The sequence below is a fragment of the Artemia franciscana genome, chromosome 12 (genome assembly GCF_032884065.1).
Source record: "Artemia franciscana chromosome 12, ASM3288406v1, whole genome shotgun sequence".
Classification (NCBI taxonomy): domain Eukaryota; kingdom Metazoa; phylum Arthropoda; class Branchiopoda; order Anostraca; family Artemiidae; genus Artemia; species Artemia franciscana.
The window spans coordinates 34,668,265-34,686,652 of record NC_088874.1 but is presented as its reverse complement, the minus strand read 5'-3'; the positions used below and the strand labels follow the sequence as shown (position 1 = coordinate 34,686,652).

The window sequence follows — 18,388 nt, the reverse complement described above, 5'->3', positions numbered from 1 at the left end:
AAGATAATTTTAATTGTATGCTGAATTTTACTGATAGCTCCTGTAGGGCTATGAAAAACGTATAGATTAGTTTTGCTGTTGTGGGGCTACGTATTTACTTTTGACTACTAAATCAATATTATTGTTTTTTATACTTGGCTTTAGCGTTTTCAGTAAAGCGCAAGTTTTCTGTAATCCTACAAACATAAGGAAATATCCCAGTTGATTTATATGCACTAGTTTTAATACATGTTAGATAGTGAAGTAATAATTTTTGTTTGCTTTAAGTTTCAACTTCGCTCTTTACTTCCCTCGAAAGAGCTTTTTTTTTAATTAATCTTTGCTCTTTTTTATTAAAGTTTAATTTAGAAACAACACTGCCATGACTTTTTTTTATTCATACGGAATAATTTCTGTTCGTTACAAGTTTTACCGTTGATCCTTAGTTTCAGCCGAAAACTTGTATTCTTATGTAATTTTCATTCACCTCCAATCTACGGGAGATAAGACACCTCGACTTTTATTAAGAAGCTGAACTAAGAAGCCGTAAAAGAATTGAATTAAAAAATAAGTTTAGAGCGAAAAAAAATGGAAAGATAATGTCGTTTTTTTTGTAAAAAAAAAAAATAAGAAGAACAAATAGATCCGTAATTCTTTGTTTTGAAAAATTAAATTTAATAGCACTTAAGGAAGTAGCTCCAGGCGAGTAGCTTCGACACACAAAAAGTTAACTAAGCGGACAGCTTTGTAAATCGACATACTTCTGGGAAATTTTGCTAGCTCAACAGAAATGTGCCTTCAGGCTTAGGGATTTGTTTGACCTGTCCCTAGATAAAAAGCCATTCGTTGCTCCGAAATGAATAGAAATTTTAAAAACAGATCACTTCTTGTGAAGGTACGATAAATTGTATTATAAACTATTTTTGTTTTCATTTCAAAAATTTTGTTAAGAATTACCTGAATTCTCCTACAGATCTCTTTCTTCCTCTTTGGATGCATAATCTTACGTATGGAGAAAATATTAAGGTGGAATTGTCAAATAAATATTTTGAATAAGTAAGTATAACAATAAGTAATCTTTCTTTTAATATACAACTTTGAGTGGTTCCAGAACCACATGCCTACACTTCTCCAACCATTAAGTGGCAAGGGGTTGGAGCCAGGGGCGCAACTTGCTATGGGGCAGAGAGGGCGATTTCCCCTCCCAGACCCCAGTTTTACCCAAGACAACACTTGGTCTCCCCCTCTTTCAGCTGAAATTTAGTTTCTCCAAAAACGTTGTCAAAACTAAGATAAGCATGCATAATTCAAGCATCCACTGAAACAGGTCAGTTTTCTTTAGTATATCTTTACCTTTTTTATTACTATACGGCTCGTTTTCAGTTTTCTCTGTCATTTTCACTTGATTTGTTAAAATTTGCTCCAGCTTTGACCCCCCCCCCCACAGGATTTTGATAAAATTACCCCATTCGTTTGGATATGTATTAATTGATCTGCTCAAAACGTCGTTGCAAACCATGAACTGGATGGCCTCGATTCCTTTTTGGATAAAAATGCTTGACCATATACCTTCTTGGGACACGCTTTAAAAAAAAAAATGAGTGTATCACATTTATACAAACAGTGGAATCATCTAAAAATGATTGGAAAGAAGGGACTAAACCATGGTAAAAAAAAAAAGAACAAGCAGGAATGGAACGCAACACACTCTAATTTGAAGTCGAATGCTATACTAACAGAACCACGCTACTAATAATCTAATTTGAAATACTGGTGCTTGTACCTAATGGTGTAGCTTCTTAAGGGGGCCTGAAGGAGGAACATACAATAGGTATTCCTAATAACCTCCGGTTAAGGTTTTTGGACCATATTTATGGCAATGATGATATCTTTTATACTTCCAAGCTTTTCTGCTTAAGAAGTAACATCAAAAGTTTTATTTTAGTGCTATATCACACTTACGGACGGTAGAATTGATAAAAATCACGTAAATTTGAGCAATAGATTTCAAATGAGCGATAAAACGTCACTGTAAAAGTTCTGGTAGTCCACTAGCCCTAGTTTTCCCACTTGAGACATGGCACCAAATTTGCCGTTTTTAGTGCCATTTGCAACTTGCTGATGGTGGAATTTATAGAAAAGACGCAGATATGAGCAATATCTTTTATATGAGCTATCAAAAATCTGTCTAAGATACCTGCAATACCAATACGCCCATAAAAATACACGTAATATCGATACGTGCGATACCGGTACAGTAAGCAGCTCTTTCCCCAGGGACTATGGAGGGTCATACCATCACCAAAACCAAAGATATTATGCCTTTGAACTATATTGAATAGAATCACTGTCTCAAAATTTTGATTGGATTACTCTGGGGGGAGGGGGCTTTTAGAGGGGGGCTAGTTTCCCTTCAATCTTTTTGGTCACTTAAAAAGAGCACTAGTAAATTGAATTTCCGTTCGAATGATCTATTACACACCTCTCTACGATGCTCTGATCACCTCCTAGCCCTGCTAAAAAACAATGAGAGACATCAATGCTACCCATGCAAAAAGTGATTTTCCTTGTTGGTCAAGGAGGGGGGCTGTAATTTCCCTCTAAAAGTTTTTGACCGTGTTGATTCCAACGGTAGGCTTTTCATTTTGATCTGACGCCATTTTCGGGGGGTTTCAGACTTTTTTGAAATCAGCATAAATTTCTTTAGCTTTTAAGACGCCGAAATAATAGTTACCATTCCTGAATCAGTGTCAGATGGGAATTTTATTCACTAGGTAGTTTTTTTCTAAACACGTTTTTTAACTTTTGGTTACTATGGGCTGTGGTTCGCTCTTTACTAGTTTGGAGCTACCGCTGCAACCATGATTAGTTTTTCTTTTGTCATTGGACCTTTAACTTTCGCCTTGGCTGGTCTTTTGTCATTATGAAAAACATAACGCCAAACCTTTGGTTTTTAACAGAGGCTGATGCAGTATCAGGTTTCTGACTAACGTCTTTATAAACTCTAGTGTCGTTATTTATAGCTATTCCATTGCTTGGAGATTTTATAAAACGTTAAGCGTCGACTTCTGCCTCGTCTTGTCTTTTGTCATTATGAAATACATATTGCTGAAACTTGATAGATATATATTTTTTTAACAAAATAACCAACCCAATCATCATAACTATCATTTTCAGTTTTGGCACGCTATGACTCCACTGTCACTTATCTTCTAGCCACATTTTTATTTCTTCTTCATCTTGGATTTGTATTACTTCAGACAATTTGTCAATATCCTTTACTTTAACTGCCCTTATTGGTCTAGTTTTAGATGGTGGTTCAGGTCGTAGATAGGTCTATTATTCAGGTGGTGGGACAAACCTTCTTTTTCTTCCAACAAATTATCATTTATAACAATTGTAAATTTTCGTTTTTGGGGTCTTGTCTCATTTGAAGTCCAGGTTGTTGATTTTCAACCGTTGTAAATTTAATTTGTTCAGTGCGTTCTCTTGTTCTTATCACTTTTGCTAGTTCAGGTGGTTCCAAAGAATCATCATTTTAATTCTCATCACTATTAATTTCAATTTAGACACGTTTTGATTCTCGCTTTCGCTTGTCTTCTAACTCCATTTTTCGTTGATCAATTATCAAAAGTACGCGACTCGTTGACAATGAAGATGAGCAAGCTTTATGATCTCTGATTACAAGTCAGTCGTTGTGATAGGCGAGAAACCTGGAACAACGAAACTTTGAATAGTCTAACCAGGGATGGCCAAGCAAGGGAATTGAGGGGATATGCATCCTCCCTGCCTTTTGCTAGGTCGTATCAGTTGTCTATTTTGGGTTCAAAATTGGCACTAATTTCTGTCAAAAATCCCGCCAGTCGATTTTCCTCCCCTTCGAATGAAGTAGTTTTTTGAGTTTCTCAGTTAAAACTAAAGAAAATGCCTAAGGTTGGCAGTTTCAACCCAGTTTCAGTCATAAATCTCAGTCAAAGAAAAGCCATGTCGTTTAAATTGAAACTATTTTCATAGCCCCAGTATGACTCTCACAGAGAAAGATGCAGCCTTCTGCTTCGTGTGCTCTTTTTTCTTAGTAGCCCGGGGAGAAATCAGTCATAAAACACATTTGATGGCAGACGGTGCCCAACAATGACAGAATATGAAGAGTAAAGGAAAAGCAAAGAAAGCAAACCTGACTAGTCCCTTCATTTCTGGGTCATAAAATTTTTTCGGATTATTATCGCTTCGTCAGCACCGGCGGTCACGTTTGATTCACATTCGACCAAAAAGAAATATTTGAGCTAAAATTTTGCAGTAAGACAAGAATAAAGAGACAAACAGATAACTATACATATTCTTTTGGATATTGCAAGGACCCTAGAGAAACAGGGTCTTAGCTTTAAAAGAAATGAAGAACAAGATGGTAAATCTGAGCAACTGGTCCAATGTCTAGCGGGATATCTGCAGGAACTTGAAAATTGCTTTAACGCTTTAAGGTTGTCTCTCATCATCGTAATCAGCTTATCAAGCAAGATTCTAAAATGTTGACTGTAAAACATATATATTGAGATCTTAGCTTGATCTTGAGACTGGCTGCCTTAACGAGATGGTCCAAGTCTCTGGCCATTATGTTTCATCAAATCATTCTCTGGACCGACTTTAATTCTTTTGGCAAAATGCACTGTACTGTCAATTAAACTGTTGATTTTTACACCAGACATTCTCTCAAAAGTTTCCTCGAAGATTCAAGCATCCCAATTGCGTCGATGACGTTAATCTCCTCTTCTTCAAGTTTTCTTTTGCAATCTTGACCCTGTATATGATAGTTTTCATGAACATGAGGCTGGTGATAAGGTCGAAATTAAGGATCCCCTTCAGAAGGTCGCTGATTTGTGCTTTCGTCTTCGTGTCGGTGTTCTTCATTTATTTTGTTTCGTCAAAAGCTAAGACTATTGCTTCGAACGAAATAACTACTGCTTACATGGTTTAAGCTCTTGCAGGCCTCTGGGTCTGTAATAAGTATCGGAAATTTAGGCTGTTCTAAATAGAAGACAGATTGACTTTAAGGGCAAAACGCTCTGTAGATCAAGAGAAGAGCAGACAGATTCTTAGAATATTGAATGGCCTAATGATGGACCAATAGATGAAGTGCAACTATTTTTTGAAATGGCGCGTTGTCCCTGGATCTCACAGGGAACATAATGCACTCGGGGATTAGACCATACGGAGTTGCCGATATACACAAAACGACCAAGAACTAGTTCACCAGCTTGCTTTCAGAAAAAGCCAGAGAGAAGATCTATTGGGTAGTCTTGCATTCAGAATTTTATTCTGAAATGACTAATATAACATCCAATGCTTCAGATTCTGATAAGCTTGTAGTCGTAGTCCGCACTGTCAAGTTCAGAAAGGACGTCTAGAGAGGGACTATTCGACTTTTTGAGGCTAATAACATCAACGGGCAGGGTAGGTCAGAATGTACAATAGACACACTGTCAAGGAAAGGAATCCCTGTGAATAAACTAGCTTTTCGGTCTTATGATTATGCAAGTGAAGTGTCTGGTCAATTAAATGAACTTCATAATAAATTACCGGAACCACTCAATCCCCGAGTGCATTATGTTCCCTGTGAAATCCAGGGACAACGCGCCATTTCAAAAAATAGTTGCACTTCATCTATTGGTCCATCATTAGGCCATTCAATATTCTAAGAATCTGTCTGCTCTTCTCTTGATCTACAGAGCGTTTTGCCCTTAAAGTCAATCTGTCTTCTATTTAGAACAGCCTAAATTTCCGATACTTATTACAGACCCAGAGGCCTGCAAGAGCTTAAACCATGTAAGCAGTAGTTATTTCGTTCGAAGCAATAGTCTTAGCTTTTGACGAAACAAAATAAATGAAGAACACCGACACGAAGACGAAAGCACAAATCAGCGACCTTCTGAAGGGGATCCTTAATTTTGACCTTATCACCAGCCTCATATTCATGAAAACTATCATATACAGGGCCAAGATTGCAAAAGAAAACTTGAAGAAGGGGAGATTAACGTCATCGACGCAATTGGGATGCTTGAACGTTCGATGAAACTTTTGAGAGAATGTCTGGTGTAAAAATCAACAGTTTAATTGACAGTGCAGTGCATTTGCCAAAAGAATTAAAGTCGGTCCAGAGAATGATTTGATGCAACATAATGGCCAGAGACTTGGACCATCTCGTTATGGCAGCCAGGATCAAGATCAAGCTAAGATCTCAATATATATGTTTTACAGTCAACATTGCTTGATAAGCTAATTACGATGATGAGAGACAACCTTAAAGCCTCCTTTGAAAAATTATTTCTGTTGCAGATATTGATCTAGCAACCACGTTTTTAAGCCATCTTCAGCGCTAAAAAATAAAAATAACATTTTGATAACCTTTTGATAAAAATAACCTTTGTAACACTAACAGAGTAAAAGGAACATTGAATTAAAAAAATAATAAAACAAGCTATTATAAATGAAAGACCATTTACAATTCAGATTGGGCGAGAATTCTCTGCTTAGTGATAACTTAGCTTGCCTACTGACCAGATTTTTATTATTAATGCAGTAAGATGATCTTAATTTAAAATGAGAAAAATATTATTTGATTCTCTTAGTATTAAGTTACTGTAAATTTGACTTGTAGGAATGTCTCCAGTACCTCTATCTAAAGCAGGATCTCTATTTAAGCATCCTAGATGAAGATGTTATCAAAATGAATAAATTCTCTAAGTTTTTGAGGGTTTAGGGTGTAAAATCAGGTTAGAAAATTAATGTTAAGAAGACTAAGTCGCTAAGAAGACTAAGTCACTAAGACTAGGAGTAAATGAATGTCAAGAAGTGATGTTGGGTAACAAGAAGATCGATCAAGCAGATAATTCACTTACCTAGGTAGTATTATTAGCAAAGACGGTGGGTGCAGTGAAGATGCTAGTGAAATAGATACGACCCAGGGTGTTTTTTCATAGTTGAAAAAAATTAGACAGAATAGCAAGATAAGTCTACAAACCAAAATTAGAAGATTGGAAGGTACAGTGATCAACGAGCATGGTTCCAAAGCGTGGGCGCTCCGAAAGATGGCGGAGGATTTGCTAGATGTTTTCCACAAAATTGCTTACGGATGGTTTTGAATCCCCGTCTAACAGACGGTATTTCAAAAATTAATTTGTAAAAAAATGTGGTTCAATACCACTTTCAAGGGTATGAAGAGAGATGGTTTGGCATGGCTAGGTCACGTTCTGCGGATAAAGGACAGTCCATGTCGGCAAACCATCTAGGGCCGAATGAAAAGCAGGTCGTCACCGAATAGGGTGGAAGGATGTCATGAGGAAAGATTTAAAGGAAATAGAAACTTCTTGCGGGGGTGCAAAGGGGTCCCAAACTATTTCAAAAGATTGGGATGGAAGAGAAGTGCGTGCAGCTATGTTGATCTCGGGCGGCTTGGTACTGCAGTAACTACTAGTGGTAGTAGTAGTCTCTATGTGTGTGTTTTTTAATTTCAATTGCCTCCCCAAGAGATTGTGGTAAACCAATCACTTCGTCCATTAAAATTGGCTAGTCAAGAAGAATTTAATAGCCCGGATGTTCAAAAACATGGAGGGCCAAGGCAGAATCAAAAGGACCTACGCTTGGAGGAGCTCCTTTCCGAAATATCTACTTCTGTGCTTTCACTACTTTCTGTCCACTGGCTGAAACAACCCTTGGTTTCTTACTTTTTTTAAAATTATATTTTCACTTTTTTGTTTTTCTTTTTTTTCAAAAGTGTATTTCTTAACTACCGTCTCCTTGGCTGTAACATTACATATTTCATATTTCAAGTTAATGGCACTTTAATGCAAAATTTAAGTGGGGCTGAAAAGAGAGACCGAGGATCTGCTTTGTATCTTTAATGATTCTGACTGAAAATCCTTCTGTGAATCCACTTCAGGAAAAGTGCAGTACGTTCACTTTTGCTCAGCAATCGGAATGGAGTGGAGGAACAGTTTTTTACGGACCAAGAGCCCCACTCCGTCCTCCACGTATACAGGTGAAAGATTCTTACACAATTATGGTGCAAACAGTGTGTAACATGCACAGTGTTGTGCTAAAAAAAGGAGTATCATTTGATACCAAATGCTCTCCAACCCCAAAAATTGAAAGTCTCCATAGTATCCCGTTTCAAAGGAGGTATTTGAAACGCCTTATGCTTCAGTTAGGAAGCTGATTTCAGAAAGGGCAGCGGGACATTAGGTGGAGCAAGGGGCCACAGATTACGTGGTCCCCAAAACAGATTACGAGTTTTTCTTTGATTCTGCTTCAAATACAATGTGACATGCCTGTCTTTCAAATTAAAAATCTTCGCAGTATCCCATTTCACACGAGGTGCAATATCCTTATGCTTCAGCTACGAGGCTGACTTCAGGAAGCGCTGTGGGATATTGTTTGGGACGCGGGGGGACAGATTACGTGGCACCTAACATAGATTATAAATTTTTTTCTTTGATTCTGCTTTAAACAGAATGTGACATGCCATTCTTACTGTATTAAAATTTCCAGGAATCAGAGGAGTAACAAGGTCCATAGATTCAATTTTTGCCTCTAATGGTAATGATTTCGACATCGCTGCGTGATCTAGGGATAAAGAAGATGGATAACGTCAACCTTTCTACGTTAAAGCGGGGGAGGGACATGGTTGTCGGAGGAGTACAGTTCCACTTTGGTACTTTTATTGTGTATACTGAAAAATATTGCATGATTTTGATTAAAATAAGGCACATGCCTACTTTTGAGCAAAAAATTATCTTAGTGAAAAAAATGGCTGTAAGAGGATACGGAAGGAAAGGGGGTGTCCCAGGGTCCAATGCCCCAATTTAAGCATCTCAATAATAGTAATTCAAAATACACATATGATTTTGGCTCAAACAAGAAGCACCATATCCTTTTGATCACACCATCCATAACCCACTTCCTAGCAAAAGACCGAAATTGGTGGCATAAGAGAAAAAAGGACAAAAATTGCTCCTCCAGTAACACCCAAACAGGTTCAACTACAAAGTTGGAGCCAAAAGGAGGCTCCTTGTCTCCAAACGTGGAAAAGGTTAAAGTTCTGAGCCTCATTAACGTTGGGCTTTTTTACCATGCAAAATCTTATAACAACTGTCTTGTCTTTTTATTTTCTATTTCCAACAGGATTTTACACTTTTTCCCACCATCGCATAAACAAATATGCCCATCAACCTTGGAAAGAATACTTTACATTATAAATGCTTTTTCTTACCTCTAAGTAGATGGCAGCTTCATGATAATTTAACTCCCATGCTTTCCTGCAATCTGAGCTTTTTCCGCCATCAAGTGAAACTAATTCATTTTGACAAGGGTCTTGCTCCAGCAGAGTCATGCCCCCGAAAAACAAAGGGGGTTCATCTTCGTCACTGGCTCCGTCGTAATTGCTAGATATTTCTATAAGAAAAAAAAACATAGAAAGGATCAAATTATTGCGGAAACAGATTACTAAAAAAAATGGCATGCCAAACAAACAAAAAAGTACACAGATTAGTATTTTTACTGCCTCTAATCATCATTACACAACTACTATACCCCTATATCACTGACCAGTAATGTTACAACTACTACTAATTTTATCAAAGCTACTCAAAGTCGTGAAAGGCCTCCTCCCACAACTAAGCCTAATGTAAATGTTGCTGTTGTTGCAATTACAACTGTTAATAATCTCCTGCAACATTCATCTTCTATGATACACCTTTTGAGTTGCCAAACCAACTCTAAACTCTATTTTCTGGAATTTTTTGGATATAATATTTCTTAATTTCTGGAATAATCCTTAAGTATGTTAAATAACTGTTCTTTTAAATGATTTTACTAATAAAAAAATTCGTAAAAAATTGAAAGTTCTGGATGCCTTTTTAAGTAACCGGAAAATCGGAGGGCAACTAGGCTTCCTCCCTCGCTCTTTTTTTCTCAAAATCATTCGATCAAAACTATGAGAAAGCCATTTAGCCAAAAAAAAAAATGCAAATTTCGTTGTAATTATTCCTCTGCGGAGAGCAAAAATCGAAACATGCACTGATAAAAAAAATGTTCAGAAATTAAATTAAAAAAAACAAGTTTTTTTAACTGAAAGTAAGGAGCGACATTAAAACTTAAAATGAACAGAAATTAATTCGTATATGAAAGGGGCTGCTTCCCCATCAACGCCCTGCTCTTTACGCTAAAGTTTGACTCTTCCTACTAACTCTTCTTTTTAAAACAGTAAAAAAATACAAAATTCCACATTTTTATAGATAGGAGCTTGAAACTTCTACAATTGGGTTCTCTGATATGCTGAATCTGATGGTGTGATATTCGTTAAGATTCAATGACTTTTAGGGGTTCTTTCCCCCTATTTTCTAAAATAAGGCAAATTTTCTCAGGCTCGTAAGTTTTGATGGGTAAGACTAAACTTGATGAAACTTATATATTTAAAATCAGCATTAAAATGCGATTCTTTTGATGTAGCTATTGGTATCAAAATTCTATTTTTTAGAGTTTTGGTTACTATTGAGCCGGGTCGCTCCTTATTACGTTACCACGAACTGTTTGACTAATAAATAGGCAAAATACTATAATTAAACAGACGAATAAATACTCTTTATTGCCAAAAAAACACATAAGTAGCAGTATACGTCATAGGACAAGAATATATAATACACAAGAAAACGAAATAAACATAAAAATAAATTTGCAAAACTTTAAACAATCTTTTCGTCACCATTGTAATGCTTTACAAGTACAGAACAAAAGAAAATAGACACCATTATGATTTCTTTTGGGGTAGATAATAAAGGAATAGTTGGCAAAGCGAAGTGAGAACTCCTCTATATATTTTTGCTGACTGGTTTATGGTTCTTGAAAAACCTGTAAAATTGTATGATGGGTATCAGAGTTTAGGGATACAAAATATGGAACTAAATATTGTGTTCTGTGCTCGATGAATGTCTTGTTTCTGTGTTTATTTACCCCCTCCTGTACTCTCTGGATACAGAAACGCAAATATGATTGGTTTGTAAAATTTACAAACAAAAGTGATTTTAAACTTAATTCAATAAGTTGAAATAAGGTTTAATTTAGCAAGTTTAACATAGGATAAATCTGTTTTATGGAATACAATTTAGAAAACTTAGAAATGCTTATAGGTAGGCATATAACACATAGCGTCACTTACCTATAGTGTCTTCAGCAAATCTAGCATATGGAGATACATCTGTTGAGGTTACATTCATTCTAAAAGTATCTCCTCCAACCATTTACTTGATTTTAGCTTGATTAGCTTGAGTAGTTCTTTATATCTGGGGCTCAATCTTCTATAATATGTCTGCAATAGATGGTGATTACCAGCTACATGAAAGTCTAGTATTTCTTGCCACTTTGAATATGAACAAAACAGAGACATTTTGGTAATGGCTGGCGTGAAAAAAAAACGCTTTTTTGCTGGATACTTGTGTCAAAATAGGAAAGATAAGAGGAATATTTACAGGGGAAAGGACCTGCTGCCCCAAAATATGCTTTTTGAGGTCTAAATTTCCTTGAGGAGCTTATCTGCGCCAATGGTGGGGGATATTCTAAGTACCCGACGATTTTTTGTTATAACATTTGTAACATATTTATTATTATAACATATTTTTTCCCGAAAAAATATGTTTATGGGAAATGTGCTGCCAACAAGGTAAGTCTTGAATTCGTGTAAAATGGGCCAAATCCTGACTTTGAACAAAAATAAGCTAAATCCTGATTCAATTCAAGAAAAAGCTGTTTCCTTACTTGGTCAAAAAAAAGGTAAGTTCAAGTAACAGACTGATTTCTTATAAAATAAGCTAAGTAATGACCTGCTTTAAAAACTAGTTAAGTCTTTAACTCGTGCATGAATGAACTAAGTCCAATCTGAGATCTGGCTCAGTGCAAAAACAAGGCATGTCCTGGCTTGGTGCAAAATAAGCTAAGTGTAGGTCTGGTGCAAGGATTGTCCAAGCTAGACATTGACTAGGCGCAAAAACTAGCTTTGTCTAAGCAGAAGACATTTCGTGATGCAGAGAAAACATGCTGAATCCTGACTTAGTGCGAAAGCAAGTTTAGGTCCCTGATCTGGAATAGAATAGTTTAAGCACAGAACTAGAGTTGTGCAGGGTCGCATTAGGGACGTTCGGGGAGGGTGATTTCATTGAGTCAGTATGTTATTTAGAGATCATTCAATGCTAGGGTACAATTGCCTGTTTCTGCCTGGCACTATTCAAAAATTAAATAAACATTACTTAGTTGTTTCTTGTCCTAGACATGCTTTTCTCGTTTTTGTTACACATTCAATGGCATCAATACGACATGTCAAACGTCTTTGAATATATTTCTATAAACTAAGCTGAAAAAGTTCCAATTTGGAGTGCATGAAGATCGCTAAACATGGAAAAACTTAACCAATCAAGGTCTAAATTACTCCTTATATGAATAATGGATTTGGCAATTGTTTGATTTTCTCTTTGTTAACTTTAAAAAAATGTTGCCACAAAAGAAGTTTTTAAAAGGAAAGTAAAGAGCTAGATTAAACCAAAGATGACCCAAAACAAATCCAAATAATTCTTTAGGCTAAACACTATCAAAAAAGAAATCAAACCCAAAACAAACATAAGCTTGAATAGAAGAAGCAGCAGAAGTTTCTGTGCTGTAAAGTTTGAAAATAATATTAGGCTATTTATAGTCCAATAATTTGAGCACAGGTGCCAATTGGGGGGAGGGGGCTCTACCTCCCCATAGATATTGCGCCAATATGGTCACTTTTTCAGTCATTAGAGCCAAAAATATGCAGTTCCAGTGATACAAATTGTCTTGTGTCAAGATTCTATTTCAGAAGAAAAATTAGGCAATTACTTCACTATTTTTTTCAACAAGAAAAAACAAATTTCTAGAAATGAACAAATATTAATCCTACTCAGATACATATCAAATAGAAAAGTAGCAAAGCAACCAATTGGCTGCTATTACATGCAAATATTAGATGTCAAAAGCTTATCCACCTTTATTGTCTCAAAAATCCTGGTGTGGATATGATGTTGTGTGTTGCCCATTGTTATGACAACGCATCTGTTATGAGTGGGAAATTTAATGGGCTTAGGCAAAGCTGCCGGGGAAGGTGTTTATGCAGTTTATATGCACTGTCACACCGACAAATTAAATATAGTTTTGACTGAATGCCTAAATGACACCAAAGACTGTCAGATTTTTTCTCTGCGATGCAAAGACTTGGCACACTTGTGTCATGCAGCAACACTCAACATGATGAATTTGTGGGATCTCAGCCGATTAGAGGTCAAAAGTCTTAGAACTGGAGAGGATTGTCCAGACTTCCAGGTTTTATGCAGTCTACTCTACTTACCAGTTCATGGCCACATTAGATCATGTTAAAGCTATAGTCTATAATAGTTCTGATGACAAGGCATCACGTGAAGCAAAAGGATTCTCGGAGAATTTTCTTCTTTTTTTCTCAATTTTGTACATAGGCTAATAGAAAAGTGTTGGTCATTGTAAATGGTTTATCAAAGCAACTTCAATCAAAGAGTTTAATGATTTATAATAGGACACTTGCAATGACTTCTGGGACATAAAAGACAATCAAAAAGCTGAGAAATCATAACAAATGGGACAAGTTAAGCAAACACATATCTTCAGTCTGGGCTTTCCATAATATCCAGGAACTGAAATCTCTATGATCTAAAAAATTTTCTCGAAAAATTTTTTTAAACAAAGGATTTCTAATTATTTAGATAAGATAATTTTTGTTACCCCAGTTTGGATTTAGGGCAAGCCATTTGACACAACACGCAATTGCAGCTCTTTTATTAGAATTGAATGATTATTTAGATAATGATTTCCATGTGGCTAAAGTTTTTTTTTTTTTTACAATGTTGAGAAAGCATTTGACACATTAAACCATGAAATCCTTTATGACAAAATGGAAAATGCAGGCAAAAGAGGGATAGGACTACACTTGGTAAAATCAAACCTGTGTGGATGTAAAATTGCGGGAGATGTTGATGGAAAATTGTCTAATTCAAAAACCTTAACGATATTGGTGTCCCTCAAGGTTCAGTAATAGGTCTGTTCATATTTTTGATTTTAGATTAACAATCTTCTGCAAAGTTTGCAGGGGATATCTATTCTTGCTATTCCTTTTTTCAGGTGACACAGCTATGTCTGTTAAAGCAAGGGATTCAACTACATTAATTGAAAACTTGACTGTAGCTGTTACTTCAGTTACTTGATGGTTTGGTTCTAATAATCTAGTACCGCATTTTATTAAAACTGAATTTATGGTTTTTGGTCATTCAAAACGTGCCACTCAATTGATTTCTTGTCACGATCTTCAGATTGGTGAGAATAAAATTTGTAGGGTTCAGTCATATCGTTCTTTAGGAGTTTTTCTTGATCCATTATTCTCTTCTGTAATCACATTGATCATTTAAGGGTTAAACTTGCTCAAAATATTGGGTCAATATACTGTGTGAAATTTTTTTTTTCATTTTCCATAGTAAAAATAATTTACCACTCTTTAATTGCTTTGTACTTAAATTACTGCTCAATTGTTTATCTTGATACCTTTTGGACGCATTTAAAACAATTACAGGTACTACAAAATAGGGCAGTAAGGATACTTGGAAATATTTTACATCAACCATCAAAACTTGAAAATACATCTGAACACAAAAATGATGTTCTTTTTCTTATATTTGTTGGATTTAAAACGTATGCGTGATCTCCTTATGGCATTTTCTAATTCAAAATCAAAAAAATTATTTCTACAATAAATCTCTGTTGATTTTGCCCCCTTTTTTTGGCTTGTCAGTGGGTGGAATTTCACCAAATTCCTTTTGTAAGATGTGAATGACCAAGGTCTTCACTTAGGTACTTAATGTCATTTATAGCAAATAAATATAAGCTAAATGATAAAACTCAGATTGATCAGCCCCAGAAATATCAGCTGTTTAAGTTAATTTTGTTATTATTATGACAAGATATTTTGTATTATGTATGTCCTATTATTTACACACCAAACCTTACGAGCTCTGCTCTCTGTTGTGGGTTAATGTTTTTTTGTATTTTTAAGTATACAAAATAAAAAATAAAAAAAAATTTAATACACAGCCAAAAATGCACCCTGGGAAGTATTGTTAATCTGCTATGTCTATATTTTTTTATTTCTATGGCTCTTTTATCTCTTTTTGTTGGCTTTGATAATTGAAAGGAAAAGATTTATAGATGTATGAAACCCTAGATCGGGATTGAGCAAAGGTATGAGATTAAAAGCACTAAAATTTTGCCTCATTTGAGAAGGTTTTTTTTGCAAGGTTTCACTTTTATAACACAGAATGTCAAAGGTGATCAAAGGTCAGTGCCCTCTGGAGGAATAAGAATCAAAGGTAGGTTTTTACATTATCTTTCCAAGATATCATTAAGATTCTGGGTGCATTAGTGAGAGTCTTATTCACCTAACTCAACTACTTTCGAAGACAACAAAGCTTCTAAACTAGAATTTGCATGCTAGTACTATAAGTGATTGGATTGGTGAAGGTTATGGAATTTAGGCTAAACTACTTAATTCAGGCCTAAATTACTTAATATGGGCCTAAATTCAGTTACTGAATCTAGGCCTACAGTTGGTTTAGGGTAGGGTTGGCATATATCCTGGTAAATTGGGACATGTCACTGGTTTGAAACTTCTGTTCCAATTGTCTTGGTTGATCTACAAAACACCCCAATATTTGGACTGTAATGCAGACAGTCCACACTGGTAAGACAGCATGATTTGGCAAGTGCTACTGCTTTGCATTGGCCACTCACTTGTTGCTACCTGCCAATCAGTCATTTGCAACACTGCTTTAATGATTGTACACAAATTGAAAAATCAAATTGATGATATCTGGCATTAATAAAGGAAAGGAAGGAAAAGATAGTTTAAAATGTAAAAACATAGGTGCTATTTTTCAGATGATTTCACAAAAAAGGGGTTGTTCATAAAGAAATACAGTAATAATTTTAACTCACTTTGTATGATATGTAATTTGTTTATTTCTTTGAGCCATAGTGGAAGAACTTAAAGATTTTACAGCAAAAGTTAATCGCATACAATACTGACATTACTAACAAACCATCTGGAGGACAAAAATCAAACTCCAAAAAGATATTGAAGACAAGGGATGTCTGGTTCACATAACACATAATTACAACATCAACATCTGCAAACATACTTTTAATTGGTGTAGAGTTGGTGGTATCTTACATTATGCAATCAACATCTTTGTATTTTGTGAGGCAGCAGGTGTCACTTATACTAATTTTCAATCCCACTCAGGAACTGAAAGATTCTCATTATAGCAGGTGGCTGAACATATTATAAAACTGTTGAAACTATTGAGAGTTGTTTGGCTAAATAAGACTACCTAAAGCAAAAGTCAATTTGGTAACTACCTGTTACCATAAGTTAAATTTTTGTTTATTACATAGCCAGTTGTTTTTATTTGAGAAACAAATAAAAAATATAAGAACCAAATGTAAACCATTTTGAAGTTAAAGAACTCATAAATAGTCTTGGAAAAAACTATGTCAGGCAATGAAGTAGTAAAATTTTTGAGGATTCAAACTGAAAAAGACAAATAGTCAAGATCTATCAGCATTCAAACTTAACAAATTTCAATACCAAAAAAAGATGCGCCCAATGATTTTTCGGGTGTCCGACCGATCACTATGACACCCATTTTTAGCAAAGTGTATGAAAGTTTTGTTACAGCATGGCTGAAAGACTGTATTCTGGACAAAATTGATCCAAGGCAGTTTGGAAATATGCCGAACACATCTACATCTTATTACTTAGTAAGTATAATTGACAGTATTTTGCAAAAACTCAATGAACCAGATTCTTGGATTAATCTTATTGCAGTAGATCTAAGAAAAGCTTTTGATTTAATTTGCCACAATATTCCTGTAAAAAAACTTCTTGGACTAGGTGTACATTCATTCCTTGTGCGTTTAATTGCTAGCTTTCTTTCTGGTAGATGTCAATGGTCAAAATATAAGTCCACCTACTCCGACCCATTGCCCATTTTTGTTGAGTTCCCCAAGGTACCCTCTTGGGACCACTCTTGTTTCTTGTCATCGATCTGTCGCTCATTGAATGTTGTCAATAAAACCTACCAAGCAGAGCAGGTTCATTAATGAAAGATGTCAAGAGGCAAAGGTGGACAAAATGACTGTCAACATTGATAAATCTGTAATTTTAACATTTTCTTTTTTTAAAATCTGCGCCAGTTTTTAATCCACCAATTCCCAGCGCCAGTCACGTGACCGAAATTAAACTGCTCGGCGTTGATATCACTTCGGATCTGAAGTGGAATAAACATGTTGATGGCATGTTGGAAAAAAGCTAATTTGGCCATCAGGTCTCTGAAGTTGTTGGCTCGCCATGGAATCCCTGCACCACACCTCCTACGCATCAATTTCTCTTTTATATGTTCCACACTTGAATACTGTTGCCCTGTATGGCATTTCGGGCTGACTAGGGAAAAGTCGGACCGGGTTGAGAGGGTGCAATACCGTGCCCTCCTAGTAATCTCAAAAGCCCCAAAAGCACCATACATATCCCTCCTTAATCAATTTCAACTTCAAACCCTTCGATCTCGTCGTTTAAAACCAGCCCTATCCTTTGGCAATAAAATTTTGTCCAGCCCTAGACACCAAAATATCCTCCCTCCCCAACATCAACCAGCATGGGTAAGGCCAATCAGGGCCGTTGCAGAGCCTGTACTGATACATCAACCTGTGACTGTGTCACATGCTTGTTACGAGCTTAGTTTTGTGCCCTCGTTTGTTTTGCTGTTTAATGCTGGGTCGACTATTTAATGTGGATTATTGTTGTTAATTGTATATATAATAATTTTGTGTATACGTCTCGACTTATTTTCGTGTGTATGTGACAATTATTATTGTTAATTGTATATATTATAATTTTGTGAATGTTAATTTTGACTTGTTGACAAATTTTTTGTGTGTGTATGACAATAAAAACTAATAATCAGATCTGTCTGTTGCATGTTTTTTAAATAAAATGAATTTGAATAACAAAGCTATTTGACAAAGAAGTTAATATTTATTACAGAACAGCTTTGGAATAGTTTCTGTAGTGGGGTTTTCTTCTCACAAAATATATATTATTTTAATGGATGAATCTTGCTGCCCCCCTGCAATGGCAAAATGTTGTAAAGACAGTACATTATTTACTAATATAAAGAATAGTTATTATTGAAAGCACACTTGAATAAACATTATACATCAAAGATTTTACATGACAAAGAAGAAGTGACAAATGGTGGGACAAAAGAGACATGCA

General features: G+C 35.6%; 1 protein-coding gene across 3 annotated transcripts in view; it reads right to left on the bottom strand.

The window, feature by feature from the left end:
• The window catches only part of LOC136034207 (two pore calcium channel protein 1-like), a 53,901-nt gene extending 42,570 nt beyond the window's left edge, over positions 1 to 11,331 (bottom strand). For all 3 annotated transcript variants that reach the window (XR_010619141.1, XM_065715376.1, XM_065715375.1), the window contains exons 1-2: positions 11,186 to 11,331; positions 9,242 to 9,423 (exon numbers count right to left, since the gene is read on the bottom strand). Coding sequence is in view for 2 of the 3 variants with exons in the window: in XM_065715376.1 (XP_065571448.1) it covers positions 9,242 to 9,423; positions 11,186 to 11,267 (264 nt within the window). In the remaining variant the exon portion in view is untranslated. The remainder of the gene's footprint in view (positions 1 to 9,241; positions 9,424 to 11,185) is intronic.
• Positions 11,332 to 18,388: the final 7,057 nt, after the last annotated feature.